We start from the raw sequence: 15,018 nt of genomic DNA on the forward strand, positions 1-15,018 counted from the left end.
AATGTGATTAAAAATCATGGAAAATCAAGAAATGGTAATGGGAGCATATGTCCTATATGTACAAATTCAAATCGGGCGGATCTTTACCTGAAGTACAACATAAACCTAAAAAGATGAAACAGACCCATTCAGGAACAAGAAAATACCATCGCAGTTTGGATTAAATCTCGATGAAAGAATACAAGGTAAACAAATCAAATGAATCATGTACACGAGTTGCTAGAATATTGTCTATTAAAGATATATATAAACTTTGATTACGAATGAAAATGTATGTATAACAATCAATTTCGAAGGTGGCTCAAATTTTTCTCTAGTCTCTCTATCTTCTTGTTTTAAAAATAAAAAACTAATTTAATTATTAAGTTCAATTAAAGATTATTTAGGCTTGTTATCAGCTTGTGAGTATAAATCAAGAAACTAATTTTCATTTGGACCTTTAAATATTGATCTTCTCTTTTCTTTTAATCCAACTATGACAAATAAAAGTAAATAAAAGGACTATTAATTATTAACTTTGAATTTATCATAAACAAGAATTTCAGACTTTTAAAATTGAAGAACTATAGTTTTTTTTGAAGAAAATCAATTTATTTTGAAAAGTATTTCCAAAAAAATAAACTACAGTACTACTACTTTTGATGAAAAACCACTTATGTTCAACTAATTAATTTTAAAATGACTAATCAATTTGAAAAACAATTATAAGCAGCAATAATTTTTGATCAAAATTTCTAAAAAAACATTTACGAATGTACCTTTTTAAAAAATATATATATTTTTTCAGCCTCTCGAAAATAATAAGTTTTGCTTCTGCTCAAAAGCTTCTTTTTTTTCTCTGGGAAGCTTTTCCACCAAAGTAAAAGAGGGAAAAATTTATATCTCTTTGGTCTCGGATTCGAGCCTTTTGGTATGGAAAAAATTTGATTTCTTTCCTCTCAAATGGGGTTTTATGCATCTGAAATTCGAACTAGTCGGACTTTAATGTATATGGTTATTCAACTCTGGACAGATGGAAATAAAAAATAACCTTTTTACCTCTAGATAATGATAAGATTTGTGTACATTTTATTTTCTCAAAACTCCACCTGTGATATTTCACACCGAGTATGTTGTTGTACACTTTAATTTCTCAGGAATGGTGGAAAAGGTATAGGGTTGATGACAACAAGGAAGAACCAAAAAGGGTTAAGGTGGAGTGATCCTTCATTCTTAATTAAGAGGTGTCGGGTTTGAGTCCCCTCGTATGGAATCGCCTTTGTTAAGGAGCGCTTTAGCCGGCAACCAAAAGAGAAACAAGGAAGAAGTTTCCTTCCCTCACTGGGTATCAATTTTGTTGAATTTTCTCCTTTTTCGTACATTTAGCCCTTTCTTCTCTCTTCAATCTTTAATTTCTCACTGCATTAATGATAAAGTTGAAGTCTTTACTATGTATTACGTGTTGTGAGATATCAATGACCAACTCTAACCTAACTCCATGTTGGACCCATTCATATTAATAAGATGATAAGAATGTATTATGTATGAAGGAAAATAAGTGGTTTGTTTCTTTTTTTTGTGTGTGTATGCTCAATATGTAAGCAAGAAATATTATTCTTAAAACATTAGACAAATAATATGCGAGGTGGGGATGGGATGAAGATGAGGTGTGTTGAAGGTTTTGGTGGATACAATCAACGTAGAATGTTACTTGTAGAACTTGTTTTCCCGTTTTGTGATGGAATGCTTCATCCCTCACAAAAAAGTGGTTGACAAGCAAAGGCCCACCCAATGTTAGTTCTCTTTCACATACATTACTACTGCTAGCTGTAGATGAAGTTTCTAAAATTTATTAATGGTCCCTCCTCAACTACTTGCATTCACTTTCTGTGTATTTAGCAATGCTGAATGAATCCACTTTCTATTCTTCTTTTGAAAAGTACCACTTTTTCTTTCACTAAGGCTTTAGCAATACTCTTCAACAATGTCTCATGCTTCTTCTTCCAAAGTTTGCAAGTACGATATCTTTTTGAGTTTTAGAGGTGAAGATATGCGTAGAACCTTTGTGAGTCATCTCTATAATGCTTTGGAACAGAGAGGAATCCATGCTTTCAAAGATGATGAGCGGTTGGAAGCAGGAAAATCAATTTCTGCTGAACTTTTAAAAGCCATAGAAGAGGCCAGATTCGCTGTTGTAATATTTTCAAAAAGCTATGCAACCTCAAGATGGTGCTTAGAGGAGCTTGCACACATCATCAATTGTAAAAAGGAATTGGAGCAGATTTTGATTCCAGTCTTCTATGATGTGAGTCCATCAGATGTGCGCCATCAGATGTGCAAAAAGCTAGAGAAGCTTCCAGAAAACATTTGTGATTTGCAAGAGTTAGATATGCTTGAGGATTTAGGATCTTTGCACTCTTTGGAAAAGTTGGATGTAAGTGGAAGCAATATTTCTTGTTTACCAAAAAGCTTTAAAGGACTCTTACACCTTCGGTCTCTGGACGTACAATTCTGTCAGAATCTTAATGAACTGCCTGGAGAGCTACCCCCAAATTTAACGGAGCTATTTGCAGATTTTCATTTAGCCTTGAAGAGCATCAAAGATCTCGTAATTAATTGTCTTAAGCTGTATAGACTCGAAATATCCGACTGTGGAGCTGTCTCAAGTGAACAAGTTAATGTGTTCGTACAGCATTTTCTCAGGGCATGCGTCCAGGTTTTTATCTCATATATGAATGTTGAATATTCTCGTCAAATTGATTTCTAGTAGTAATAATAATTTCTATTCTATTGCATGCAGTGTGACTTTCACCAAAGGGATTCGTTTCTCATTTCTATTCCCGGAGTCAGAATTCCAGAGTTGTTTGATTATGATCGCTTTATAAATCAATTGATCTGAACCCATCTTGGTATACCAATAAATTCATGGGTTTTTGGATATGTTATGGTCCTACTGCACTGGATACAAGATTAGAAGCTACATTGGTCTGCAATTCTGACCCTGAAAGAAAATATTCCTTGAAGTATAACAACATCCATCAATATTCGAGGTCATCGATCCTTTCATTTGTTGCATCTACATACCATTTGAAACATTGTGGAATGGTTCTGGCAATAAAGAAGGGAAGAATCCAAATGATTATTACATGTTGGAGTTTTCTCACATTTTGTGGCCTGAGAAATGCTGCTGGGGAATTCGGCTGGTGTATGAAGAGGAAGCAATGAGTGATGATAGTGGTCATAGAAAAAAGAAAAGAAGAAGCAATGAGTGAGGCAAAGGTCTGTTTATATGTAAAAGGTTATTTGGATTTGGAGAGACATTTTTAATTTGAAAATTTATACTTGTTAAAAATAATCGAGTCCTATGGGAAAGGGTATGCGATTTTTAGTTGGTGTTTGTCCATATAACTCGTGTTTGTTAGTTTTCCTTTTTTAAAAGATAAAAATTAATGTATGAACATTGATTTTTTATAAAAAAAGAAGAAGATTTTTTTAATGTATTTTTTGCATGGATGATAACCGACGAAAGTGCTTCAATTTTCTTTCGTAAACATTCAATTAAATTAAATAACACCACGTATTTTTGTTTTTTTCATATCATCCCGGCTATCTTGATTTTAACACAAATATTCGCTTTCTTATTTTTAATTTAACTCAATACGGATAATTATAAAAAAAAAAAAAACTCATCTTCAATACGAGTAAAAAAAAGCTTGCTTATTGCTAATAACACTATTAAAGAAAACGTTAAAATCTGACAAACTTCGTCAACTTGTCAATCATTCGTAGAGAGCGTTTTCATGTGTTTCCCCCCTCGAATGGGGCCCTACATGATATGACTCCACAATAATTGGGCTTTACTATGGGTACGAAATAGGGAGTAAGAAGAAAAAACTCTTATATAAAGTCCGGAGCCAAAATGGCAAAAAAAAAACTATAAATAGTGAAAATAGAAAAAAATAAACACAAAAACACAACAACGATTGAATAAATAATAAAGAAGGAAACATAAAATCTCTCAGAACTTGGCAGCAAAACTTACTTTGACACTTTAACTTTACGGGTAATTATTTACCCACTAATCTTTTTTCAAGTGAATTAAAATATACTCAAATTGCTGACATGGCAAGTCAACAAAGTAACAACGCGTTTAAACCAAAAATTAAAGAGAAAAAGAATAAATGGGCCCCAATTATTTTCTTTTTAACCAATAATCTTTCTTTTCTTCTCTTCTTCATACCCTACCACCCCTAGCCCTTAGTACCACCAACCCCAGCCCCACCTCCCTCCCCTTCATCTTCCTCACACCCAATCCACCCCTCCCACCCTCGACCACCACTTGCACCACCTCTTTCTTCTTCTTCGAACCCCCACTCCCACCCTCTTTCTTTCTCTTTAAACCTCAGTGCCTCACACTTTTCTTCTTCTTCTTCTTCTTTGTTGAACTTTCCATCTTTTTTTTCCTTCTTCAAGACCCCCAATTCCATCCTCATTTCCTTTCTATTAGTGTGTGATGAACAAGGAAAAAATAGAAAAGCCATGAATTTGTTCTTGCTTCAAATTGAAATTAGTATTTATGCAAGATTTGAATGTAATGAACTTGAAGATCTTTATAATGAAAATCTACAATTTTTTCATCTCAAGTTAATTTTTTCAGTTGTTATTATTTATTTGTTTTGATTATGTGTCTTAAAAATTGAATGTGTTTTTGTGAAAGTGATTTTGAGATTTTGAATCTTTTTCAACTGAAAATTTGTTCTTTTTTGAGATTATTTTTCTTATAATCATGGATTAATTCTTATTTTTTGAGATTATTTTTACTTTCTAAAATTGTGAATAAATAAAAAGAAGCAAAAAGAATTAAAAATCAAAATTTAAATAATGTTTAATGTGACGCTGATGTGGTACTGACATGTCAATGGAATGGCGCATGTGGAATGCACTTGCCGTTGTGAGACTGGTAATACAATATTAGGGTGTATTTTAATTTACTTGAAAAAAGATTAGGGGTAAATAGTTCGGAGTATTTTTATGTATTTTCTCATTTATTTATTTTTTTAAGAAGAAGGCCTTATTGACATGATCTCCTCCATTCAAATGTTGCCATCCTTTTGAAAATTTTGCTCAATGGAACTTCTCTTATATACCTCAACAGTTGGCTTTTTAAGTGTGGTTGGATCAATATATCTTTGAGGTTGGTCTTTCTTTTCTGCTTTTTGTGTGTTTTCTTCTAAATTGTTACGAAATTTTTCTTCAATTTCTCAGTTAGGGCAACGAATTTATATCAATTTACAGAAAGGTATCAATTTGCTGTTCATTTGTTTAATTTGTCAGTGCAATACTGAAAAAAGGTACATTTTTATGCCATGAATTAGGAAGATGATAACAAGTTTCCTATAGAGAATGAAAAAAAGGTAAAGTCTTTACTCTTTGTGAACACAATAAATTTGCTGGAAATTTCTAAGAAGTTGGTCCCCTTTGAACAATGATCCTGCATGTGAACTTCATTAGAGGTTGGACCCATTTGATGGGTGACCGACCCCTTGAAAGTCCTCGTATTGCATCTCTTCTTATGTCGAAACTTGGGGTTAATTTCGACCATATTACAATGAAGTGTTTTAAGTAGTAAAAATGTAATGACTTCAATTTCTCACAATAATGAATACCTAGGATACAATTTTATGAGTTGAAATAGGAAGATGTTAAGAAGTTCCCATAAAAGGTGTGGCATAATGGTCAATGAAGTGGTTGAGAGACATGAGGTCTCAGGTTCAACTTCCAACGGAGACAAAAACATTAGGTGATTCTTCCTGTCTATCCTAGCCCTAGCCATGGTGGACAGAGTTATCTGGTACTTGTTGTTGGTGGGAGCTGGCAAATATCCTCTGGGTGAATGGAAAATATAGTTGTTTTTAGAAGATTATTAGTAAACGTATTAATTGATTTAGCAACATAAAAGATGGGATTATGAGGCGGCTTGTGGAGTTTGTTGAGGTGTGCTCAAGCTGACTTGGATACTAACTATTATAAGAAAAGAACAATTGATGTGAGTCACCATTGGTTGTCATTTTCTCAAGAGGAATAATTCAAAGAAGGTACTGAGAAGATTCAAAGATGGAGGGATGAATTTGCTAATATGAGAGCATGATCTAAAAAGAACTAGTAAGTAAACTTTCTTTTTCTTTGTGTTTGTTGATGGGGCCTTTCATAAGAAGTTGGACCCATTCACAATAATGCATGTTGCAGAGACAGTGTGGAAAAATGTATGTAACTACAAATATGTGGTGCTAAGAAAACTTCATATCAGTCATTGACTTAAAATATAAGGACATTATTAATGATAAATTAGACCAAATTCTGCATTCACATAGCTGAGAAATAATTTTGCCAGTTAGGCTTCAAATATTTCTCTTTATTAAGCAGCACAACAAATATACACCCAAAGCTGAGAACTTGCCTGTTAGTCTTTAGCAATACTCTTCAACAATGTCTCATGCTTCTTCTTCCAAAGTTTGCAAGTACGATATCTTTTTCAGTTTTAGAGGTGAAGATACGCGTAGAACCTTTGTGAGTCATCTCTATAATGCTTTGGAACAGAGAGGAATCCACGCTTTCAAAGACGATGAACGGTTGGAAGCAGGAAAATCAATTTCTGCTGAACTTTTAAAAGCCATAGAAGAGGCCAGATTCGCTGTCGTAATATTTTCAAAAAGCTATGCATCCTCAAGATGGTGCTTAGAGGAGCTTGCACACATCATAAAGTGTAAAAAGGAATTGGAGCAGATTGTGATTCCAGTCTTCTATGATGTGAGTCCATCAGATGTACGCCATCAAAATCCCCCTTTTGCTGATTCATTTTCCCAACACGAGGTAAACTACAAAGATGATATGGAGAAGGTTCAAAGATGGAGGGATGCATTTGTGGAGGCAGGGAAAATATCAGGCTATCATTTACTAAATTTCAAGTAAGCTTTCTTCTTTTTTTCCGGTTTCTCTTTATCAAGAGCGAAAAGGACCAAACTTTTAGCTACAAGTCCACACAATCATCAGCTATACTTTTACCGAAAAAGGAAAACAGAGACATATATGATTGTTTGATGATGTAATTAGATTTAAAAATGTTATAATTCATAATAAACATTATTATGTGTTTGTTTTAGATATTAGTCTATGACAAGTCTTTGCTTTTCTATTTATTTACTCTGAGATTATTTTCCACTATAATGTAGGGATGAGGCTGAGTGCGTCAAGAAACTAGTTGATGACATATTTCCTAAGTCACTTCAAATTATTTCACCTTTCCCGGAAAACTTAGTGGGTATGAAATCTCAGGTTGAGAAAGTAACCTCATTATTAGATATGGAATCAAATGATGTTCGCTCTATTGGTATTTGGGGTATGGGCGGCATCGGCAAAACAGAAATTGCAAATATTCTACATCAAAGATACCGCCATCTATTTGAAGCTGATTGTTTTCTTGAGGATGTTGGAACATTTTGTCAGAATAATGGACTAACACGCCTACAACAAAACGTCATTTTCAAGCTCTTGGGAAAAGAAATGCCTCTAACTAGTAAACATGAAGGGATGAATATTTTAAAGAAGATGCTTTGCCAGAAGAAAGTGCTGTTCATCCTCGATGATGTAAACCACCGAGAACAGTTGGAATTTTTATTTGGAGGGACAAGGTGGTTTGGAATGGGTAGCAGAATTATTTTAACAGCAAGAGACAAGCACCTGTTAATCAGTCACGTCGGGGATAACGTGTATGAAGTCCAACTATTATCTGAGGATGAAGCACTTGAATTGTTCAGTAGACATGCTTTTAGAGAAAAATCACCAAAAGAAGATTTTATGGAACTTTCAAGACAAGTGGTGAAGCATGCTGGTGGACTCCCTTTAGCTCTTAAAGTTTTGGGTTCTTCATTTTACAGACGAGACAAAAAGCACTGGAGACACATAATTGATCGGCTGAAGAGAATCCCTCTCAAGGATATTCTAGGAAAGCTTAGGCTTAGTTTTGATGGTCTGGACAAAGATGAGAAGGAATTATTTCTAGATATTGCATTTCTAGATATTGCATGTTTGAATAGATATTATTTTGATATTTGTGTGGAACAAGAACGGAGAGATGTGAGTCGTGGTTTTCTAATAGATTACCTTATCGAAAAATCTCTGTTATCAATCGACCTGAATAATAGTATTGTGATGCATAATATGATAAGAGAAATGGGAGAAAATGTCATACGGGAAGAGTATTCTAACAGCAGAATATGGCTTCCCGAGGAAGTTTGTGACCTTTTTACTGGAAAGTTGGTAAGCAATATTTACTGTAATTAATAATTTCGTAAGCTCATAGTTAATTTTTTTTGTTTCATTTTTATTTTTTAGCCATTAAATATATGATTCATTCTTTACAGATAACAGAAAAGGTGGAAAGCCTATGTATCCCAGAAGATTACTATTTTGAAGATGATCTTGTCAATTATAGCAATATTTTCAAGAAGATGCAAAGCTTAAAAATACTCATAGTTGGTGATGGAGCTTTTAGCACAAACTGCACTATCACTTATCTTCCTTCCAGCCTGCGGTTCATTGATTGGACAGGGTATCCTTCAATTTCATTGCCAGAGAGTTTTGAACCATCACAGCTCGCTATGCTTTGTTTATGTAAAAGTAGGCTTGTTGAACTTTGGCCAATATCAAAGGTAACACTCTCTTACAAATATTAGACATCAACTAGAGTTGTTGCAAAGTTGTTGTACAGAATAATGGAATAATAATTCTGAACAAATAGTTGTAATTATAGAACATCATGTATATAATGAGGTTGAAATAAATGCTTTGATAGGTCAATGCATGTAAATTAATCCATCCATGATTTAAATGCTACTTTAAATAAATGTTCTGATGTACACAATTAACACCAAATTTTTATTTATTTTTGGTTATCAATCACTTGAAGTATATCACACAAACTTCATCACAAAATCAAACATATAATCTCTCCCTCTCTCTTTCCATCAGCTTTCTTGTCCCAATTAAATCTTCAACATATTTAGGTGGAACCTAACTTTGTTGACATTCGCGATATAAATGAAGTACCTCATCACAGTCATGATGTAAAATATTTTTGTATAGTAATTTACTTCTTGCAATTATATCTACCTAATAAAGAACTTGCAAGCGCACCCAAGGGTGTGTACTAGGTGTCAAAGAAGTGGATTGAGCACTATGCGATCTCAGGTTCAAATCCTTGTATTAGTGGAATGTATTACTGAAACCATGGATTTTTAGGTATTAGTAATGCAAAGGTATTTAATACATGCATTAGCATGGTTAAAGCCCCAATTACCCCTCAAAGCACTTTTTCATCTTTTCCACCATAATTGTGGAGGATATTTTTGTAAATAAATATTTTTATACAATGCATGCTATTTTTAATACATCAAACTAAACAATGCATAAAAAATAATCTATACTTAACTAATACAAGTATTACTACTACACTCTATTGAGCATTGTTTTTATACACTCTACCAAATGACCCCTAGGTGATTTCTTTCCATTTGTTCTAGCTTTGGTTGATAAAGTTACTTGGGGCTCCCTCTTTTCCGCATTTTCTACAGCCTTCAATGATCATAACAACCTTCTCTTCTCTTTATTTTTTTTCCCATAAAATATTTCTATTAGGAGTACTACTCGAGTTAACTAGTTTTTTGTGTTTTTTTAAAAAAAAATGAATACAGAAATTGAGAAATTTGAAGCATTTGGATCTAAGCGAAAGCCTTGGGTTAACAAAAACCCCTAATTTTTCTGATATGCCAATCTTGGAGACATTATATTTACATGGGTGTGTGAATTTGGAAGAGATCCATCCCTCTCTTGGACATTGCAGAATGCTTACTTTTTTGAGGTTGTCTTATTGTCACAAACTTGAGAAGCTTCCAAAATTTGTCTGCATGGAATCTCTTGAGACTCTCTATCTCCTTGAATGCACAAGCTTACAAGAATTTCCAGAAATCTGTGGAGATATGCCGCGCTTATCAATACTCTATGTTGGATCCCCGTGGATAAGAAACTTACCCCCGTCTTTCAACAGCCTTAAACATTTGGAATTGACTAATTGTGAATTTCTTGAAAGTATTCCGGACGCTATTCAAAATCTTAGAACTCTCCGTATTTCAGGTTGCAATAAACTTGCAACACTGCCAAACAGCCTCTTTGAATCACAGCAATTGGAATATCTTGATATAGACCAATGTTCTGGATTAATAAAGCTCCCCATATCTTTTGGAGTTCAAAAGAAGATCCGTTCGTTAGATATATGTAGATGTGAGAAATTAAAGAAGCTTCCAAGCTCTATTCAGATGGAATCCCTTCAACGACTCATGATATCTGATTCTCCAAAATTAGATACATTTCCAGAAATCAATGGAGATATGCATTACTTGACACAACTGACTCTGAATTCTACTGGGATAAGACAAGTGCTTTCATTCATTGGGAATCTGAGCAGCCTCACTGAGCTAAATCTTACAGGTTGTGAAGATCTTGTAAGTCTACCAGACAGCCTTTGTAATTTGATGAATCTTCGTCGTCTTTTACTCAAAGGTTGCAAAAAGCTAGAGAAGCTTCCAGAAAACATTGGTGATTTGCAAGAGTTATATATACTTGATGCAAGCAAAACTGCAATAACTCAACTACCTCCCTCCATCACCAAGCTTTGGGAACTGAACATTTTAGGCATGGGTGGACTTCCTGAGGAATTAGGATGTTTGCACTATTTGAGAGAGTTGGATGTAAGTGGAAGCAATATTTATTGTTTACCAAAAAACATCAAAGGACTCTTCCACCTTGAGTATCTGAACATACAATTCTGTGAGAATCTTAATGAACTGCCAGGAGAGCTACCCCCAAATTTAGAAGAGCTATTTGCAGATTATCATTTAGCCTTGAAGAGCATCAGAGATCTCGTAATTAATTGTCTTAAGCTGTATAGGCTCGTAATATCCAACTGTGGAGCCGTCTCAAGTGAACAAGTTAATGTGTTCCTACACCATTTTCTCACGACATGCATCCAGGTTTTTATCTCATATTTGAATGTTGAATTTTCTCGTCTAATTGATTGATTTCTAGTAGTAATAATAATCTCTATTCTATTGCATGCAGTGTGACTTCCATCAAAGGGATTATTTTGTCATTTCTTTTCCCAATCAAGTTAGAATTCCAGAGTTGTTTGATTATGATTGTCTGTTTATAAATCAAAAAGAGATCTCAATTGATCTGAACCCATCTTGGTATACCGATAAATTCAAGGGTTTTTGGATAACTTACGGTCCTACTAGACTGGATACAATATTAGAAGCTACGTTGGTCTGCAAATCTGACCATGTAAGAATATCTTACGGCATCGTTGGATATTCGAGATTCAAGGATCATTTCATTTGTTGCGTCTACATACCATTTGAAACATTGTGGAATGCTTCTGGCAATAAACAAGGGAATAACCCAAATGATTATTACATGTTGGAGGTTTCTCAACTGTACTGGTCGGTGGAAGTGTGCTGGGGAATTCGCCTCGAGTATGAAAAGGAAGCCATGAGTGATGATGCAAAGGTCTGTTTATGACTTGTTTTACATCACAAATTTCAAATATTTTTCTTTCTTTCTTAAATTTCGTATTCAACCAACCGCACATAATAAAATGGTTTGGAAAGAATATGTTCTACATTGTTGGTAGTTGGTACAATTTGTATATGACGGGTTTGTATCAATGACAGATGGATGAAATTTTTATTTATAATGTTGGTTTTTGAGTCTGAAACAACTTTTTTATCCTCCCATGATCTCACTTGTGAGAAGATTTCATTGAATATGTTGGCGATGGTGGTGGTGGTGATGTTCGAGTCATGACAAAGGATACGTGCACCTGTGTTAAAACTAACTCGACTAACCATAGACATGAATGTACGTGCACATCAAATATTTCACCAGGTATTTGTTGTGTTCAACAAACATACGTAAAGATAGATAATTCTTTTCCCTAGATCTCATTTTTTTTGTGTAATTCAAAATAAATGATTTTGTTGTCCCTAGTTGTCACCTGGCGTATGATCGATACTATGTAGTATGTATTATTTATTCTTTGATTACTATAATCTACAACATCAATATATATATTACTCCACGTACTATGTAATATGTATAAGCTAACACTTCAATATATGTAAAACTAAAGTTATAAAAGCTCAATATCTTCACATAAATTCATATATAAGAAAATTCTCCCTTTAGATTAGATTGTATTAAGACAATAGTCAAAAGTCACATAACTATGAGATTAAACTACTCTGAGTATAAGAACGATTTTGTTCTGACATAAAAGTCTTCACACAAGTCTCAACAAAGCAAATAAATGTAAAAGTGACGTCCGATCTAGGCAAGACCACGGTGATTTTCATCTTCTCAGTTAACATTTTTCTATAGAAAGAAAGCGAGCTCGATTCCTTTCTAAATCCAATATACATATATCATTCACATTGCTAATAACCTCTTTGATGGTTTAAATTTAATGAAACTTTATTGTCAATCTAAACACGATGATATGAGATATCATTATTATTTTAATATAACCGATTATCGAGGAGATTACTTTCAAATTTCAGACCATTTCAATTTACAGAATTTTTGCAAAAAAATTCAAAATACAATACGAAAATTTCACTTTATTCAAAATTTGGAGCCAAAAATCTGAAATTTCAAATCCAACTGAGATGACAACTAAAATTTTTCCCGGCTTAAGAGGCAAGTGGTCCCTAGCCAAGTAATTTTCCAAAAAGAAATTAAAAAGTTATAAAAAAATTATTTATTTATTTACAAGTAGTAGATTATTCTTTTTTATTGAGTATCCCAAAAAAGTACAAAAGAATACCTCCTAATAAAAAATAATATATAAAATCAGAGTCAATTCCCTAAATGGTCACCCAAGTTTAGGAAATTGCCTTGAAATATCATTTATGTTTCATTTAGGACCAAAATATCACTCAACTATCCCTATTTTCCTCTAAATATACTTGACACTTCAAAAGCCTCACTCCTCTCCTATTTGGCATACCATGTCATTAAATCTTTCTTTTTTTTAAGAATAGACTTATTTAATTCATCAAACTCATTTAACTAAAATAATGATCTTATTATTTTCTAAAAAGTATATATTAGTTTATTAAGAAGAAATTTTCATGCTTAAGAATCTTTTGTCATAATTATTTTTTTTATTTTTTTATGCAATGAAGAATAGTTTTTTTAAACTTACTATAATGTCATCAATTTTGAATACTTTTAAACACATATATTCAAAAAATATTGATATATAAATCACACATGAATGTCAACTTACATCAATTAATCATATATTATATAATGGGTCAATAATATTAAAGGTCAATTAACTACTAAAAATAATTAATTGGGTACTTTGAAATCCATACTTACAAGATCTTTTTTTGAAAAGAAAATAGAAAGTGAATAATATTTATATTAAAAATAAAATTTTGATCTTTATTTATCTGTATATTAATCTCATATAATATGTATATTATTGAATTAAAATAGGCAATTCAATTAATTATTACTTGTATTTCATGAATTTGGGATGAGATGAGAATATATATTGGTGTTTAATTTGTATGATAAGTTAAAATATAATATAATATAGCAAGAATAAGAATACAAAATTAAATTTTAAAAAAATAAATAATAATTTTCTCTTTCACCAACTTTCTTGTCAACCTTACAAATTTATTTGAATACTTTTATAAAAAAAAATTGCTTAAAATTTTCAAATAATTTACTTAGGGATTTTAAAAATTACCAAGTAATAATTGCATACAAAGTTTTTTCATTGAATTTTGTTTGGTAAAAAAAATAAGCAATTAGTTTTTTAACCTTTTTTATAATCTTCATAAATTCTCATGTAATTTATATATTTACCTTGTAGAGACATAAGTTTGATGAGTCAACTAGGTCTATTATTTTTTAAAATGATGATTTAATAACATGATATATCAACTAGAATAGAAGGAGACTTTTGAGATATTTAGAATTTATTTTATTTTTTTGATAAAAAACAGTAATAATATTATTTACTTTTTACTTTTTTTTCAAGAAAAAAATATTGTAAGCATGAATTTCAAAATAGACAATTAATTTTATTGTAATAGTTAATTAACATTTAATATTATTGATTCATTGTAAATTTTATGATTAATTCATGTAAGTTAGCATTCATAAGTGATATGTTTATCGATTTTTTTTTTAATGTATATGTTTATAAGTATTCAAAATTGATGATATCATAATACGTTTAAAAACCTATTCTTCATAACATAAAAAAATAAAAAGTTTAATTATAATAAAAGATTCTTAAGTATGAAGATTTATTCTTAATAAACTATTAATATATTTTTTTCAAAATAATATGATCATTATTTTAGTTATATGGGTTTAATGAATCAAATTAGTCTATTGTTAAAAGAAAAGACTTTAATGACATGTCATGCCAACTAGGAGAGAGTGATGCTTTTGAAGTGTCAAGTATATTTGGAGGAAAATAGGGATAGTTAAGTGATATTTTGGTCCTAAATGAAACATAAATGATATTTCAAGGCAATTCTCTTAACTTGGGTGACCATTTAAGGAATTAACTCATAAAATCAAGATGCAAATAACTTTGAATTCTTCCTTTGTTTTGGTTAGTTTTTATGTTTTTATTTGTCTTCTCAAACATAATTTGTGTACTTAAAAGTCAATTTATTCTTAAGTTTATTTTTATTTGTTCATCACGTTAAAAATATATTTGTATTTTTATTTATCGTGTTTAATATATTAAAAGAAAAACATTATTCTTTTTAGGAAAAATAATTTAATATATCCTTCGACTTTACGATTTAGAGCTGGTATACCTTACAAAACTGACTTATACATATCCTTTTTTCTATGTCTCAGCACTAATTTTTATTTCCCAAATTATTTCTTGAT

The 15,018-nt window shown here is 31.9% G+C and overlaps 2 protein-coding genes across 2 annotated transcripts; both read left to right on the plus strand.

The window, feature by feature from the left end:
* The first annotated feature begins 1,852 nt into the window (after window positions 1–1,852).
* On the plus strand, window positions 1,853–8,711 carry LOC125828464 (disease resistance protein Roq1-like). The gene is made up of 4 exons (XM_049507749.1): window positions 1,853–2,021; window positions 6,524–6,944; window positions 7,209–8,295; window positions 8,400–8,711. The coding sequence occupies exons 1-4, from the start codon at window positions 1,964–1,966 to the stop codon at window positions 8,709–8,711; spliced, it is 1,878 nt and encodes a 625-aa protein (XP_049363706.1). The 5' UTR covers window positions 1,853–1,963.
* A 1,149-nt stretch (window positions 8,712–9,860) lies between these two features.
* Window positions 9,861–11,610, plus strand: LOC125828465 (disease resistance protein RPV1-like). Its single transcript, XM_049507750.1, has 2 exons — window positions 9,861–11,063; window positions 11,152–11,610. Exons 1-2 carry the CDS (start codon window positions 9,879–9,881, stop codon window positions 11,608–11,610), a joined length of 1,644 nt encoding a protein of 547 aa, XP_049363707.1. The 5' UTR covers window positions 9,861–9,878.
* The last annotated feature ends 3,408 nt before the right edge of the window (window positions 11,611–15,018 follow it).

The sequence above is a fragment of the Solanum verrucosum genome, unplaced genomic scaffold (genome assembly GCF_900185275.1).
Source record: "Solanum verrucosum unplaced genomic scaffold, falcon-dt-bn FXZP01000273.1, whole genome shotgun sequence".
Classification (NCBI taxonomy): Eukaryota; Viridiplantae; Streptophyta; class Magnoliopsida; order Solanales; family Solanaceae; genus Solanum; species Solanum verrucosum.

Excerpts from the sequence above, each read along its gene's own strand:
- LOC125828464 (XM_049507749.1), top strand. The coding sequence starts at position 1,964 with ATGTCTCATGCTTCTTCTTCCAAAGTTTGCAAGTACGATATCTTTTTG. Across the intron at positions 2,022-6,523 it reads TATCTTTTTGAGTTTTAGAG|GTGAAGATACGCGTAGAACC; the intron begins GTGAAGATATGC and ends TCAGTTTTAGAG. Across the intron at positions 6,945-7,208 it reads TATCATTTACTAAATTTCAA|GGATGAGGCTGAGTGCGTCA; the intron begins GTAAGCTTTCTT and ends ACTATAATGTAG.
- LOC125828465 (XM_049507750.1), top strand. The coding sequence starts at position 9,879 with ATGCTTACTTTTTTGAGGTTGTCTTATTGTCACAAACTTGAGAAGCTT. Across the intron at positions 11,064-11,151 it reads TTCTCACGACATGCATCCAG|TGTGACTTCCATCAAAGGGA; the intron begins GTTTTTATCTCA and ends TATTGCATGCAG.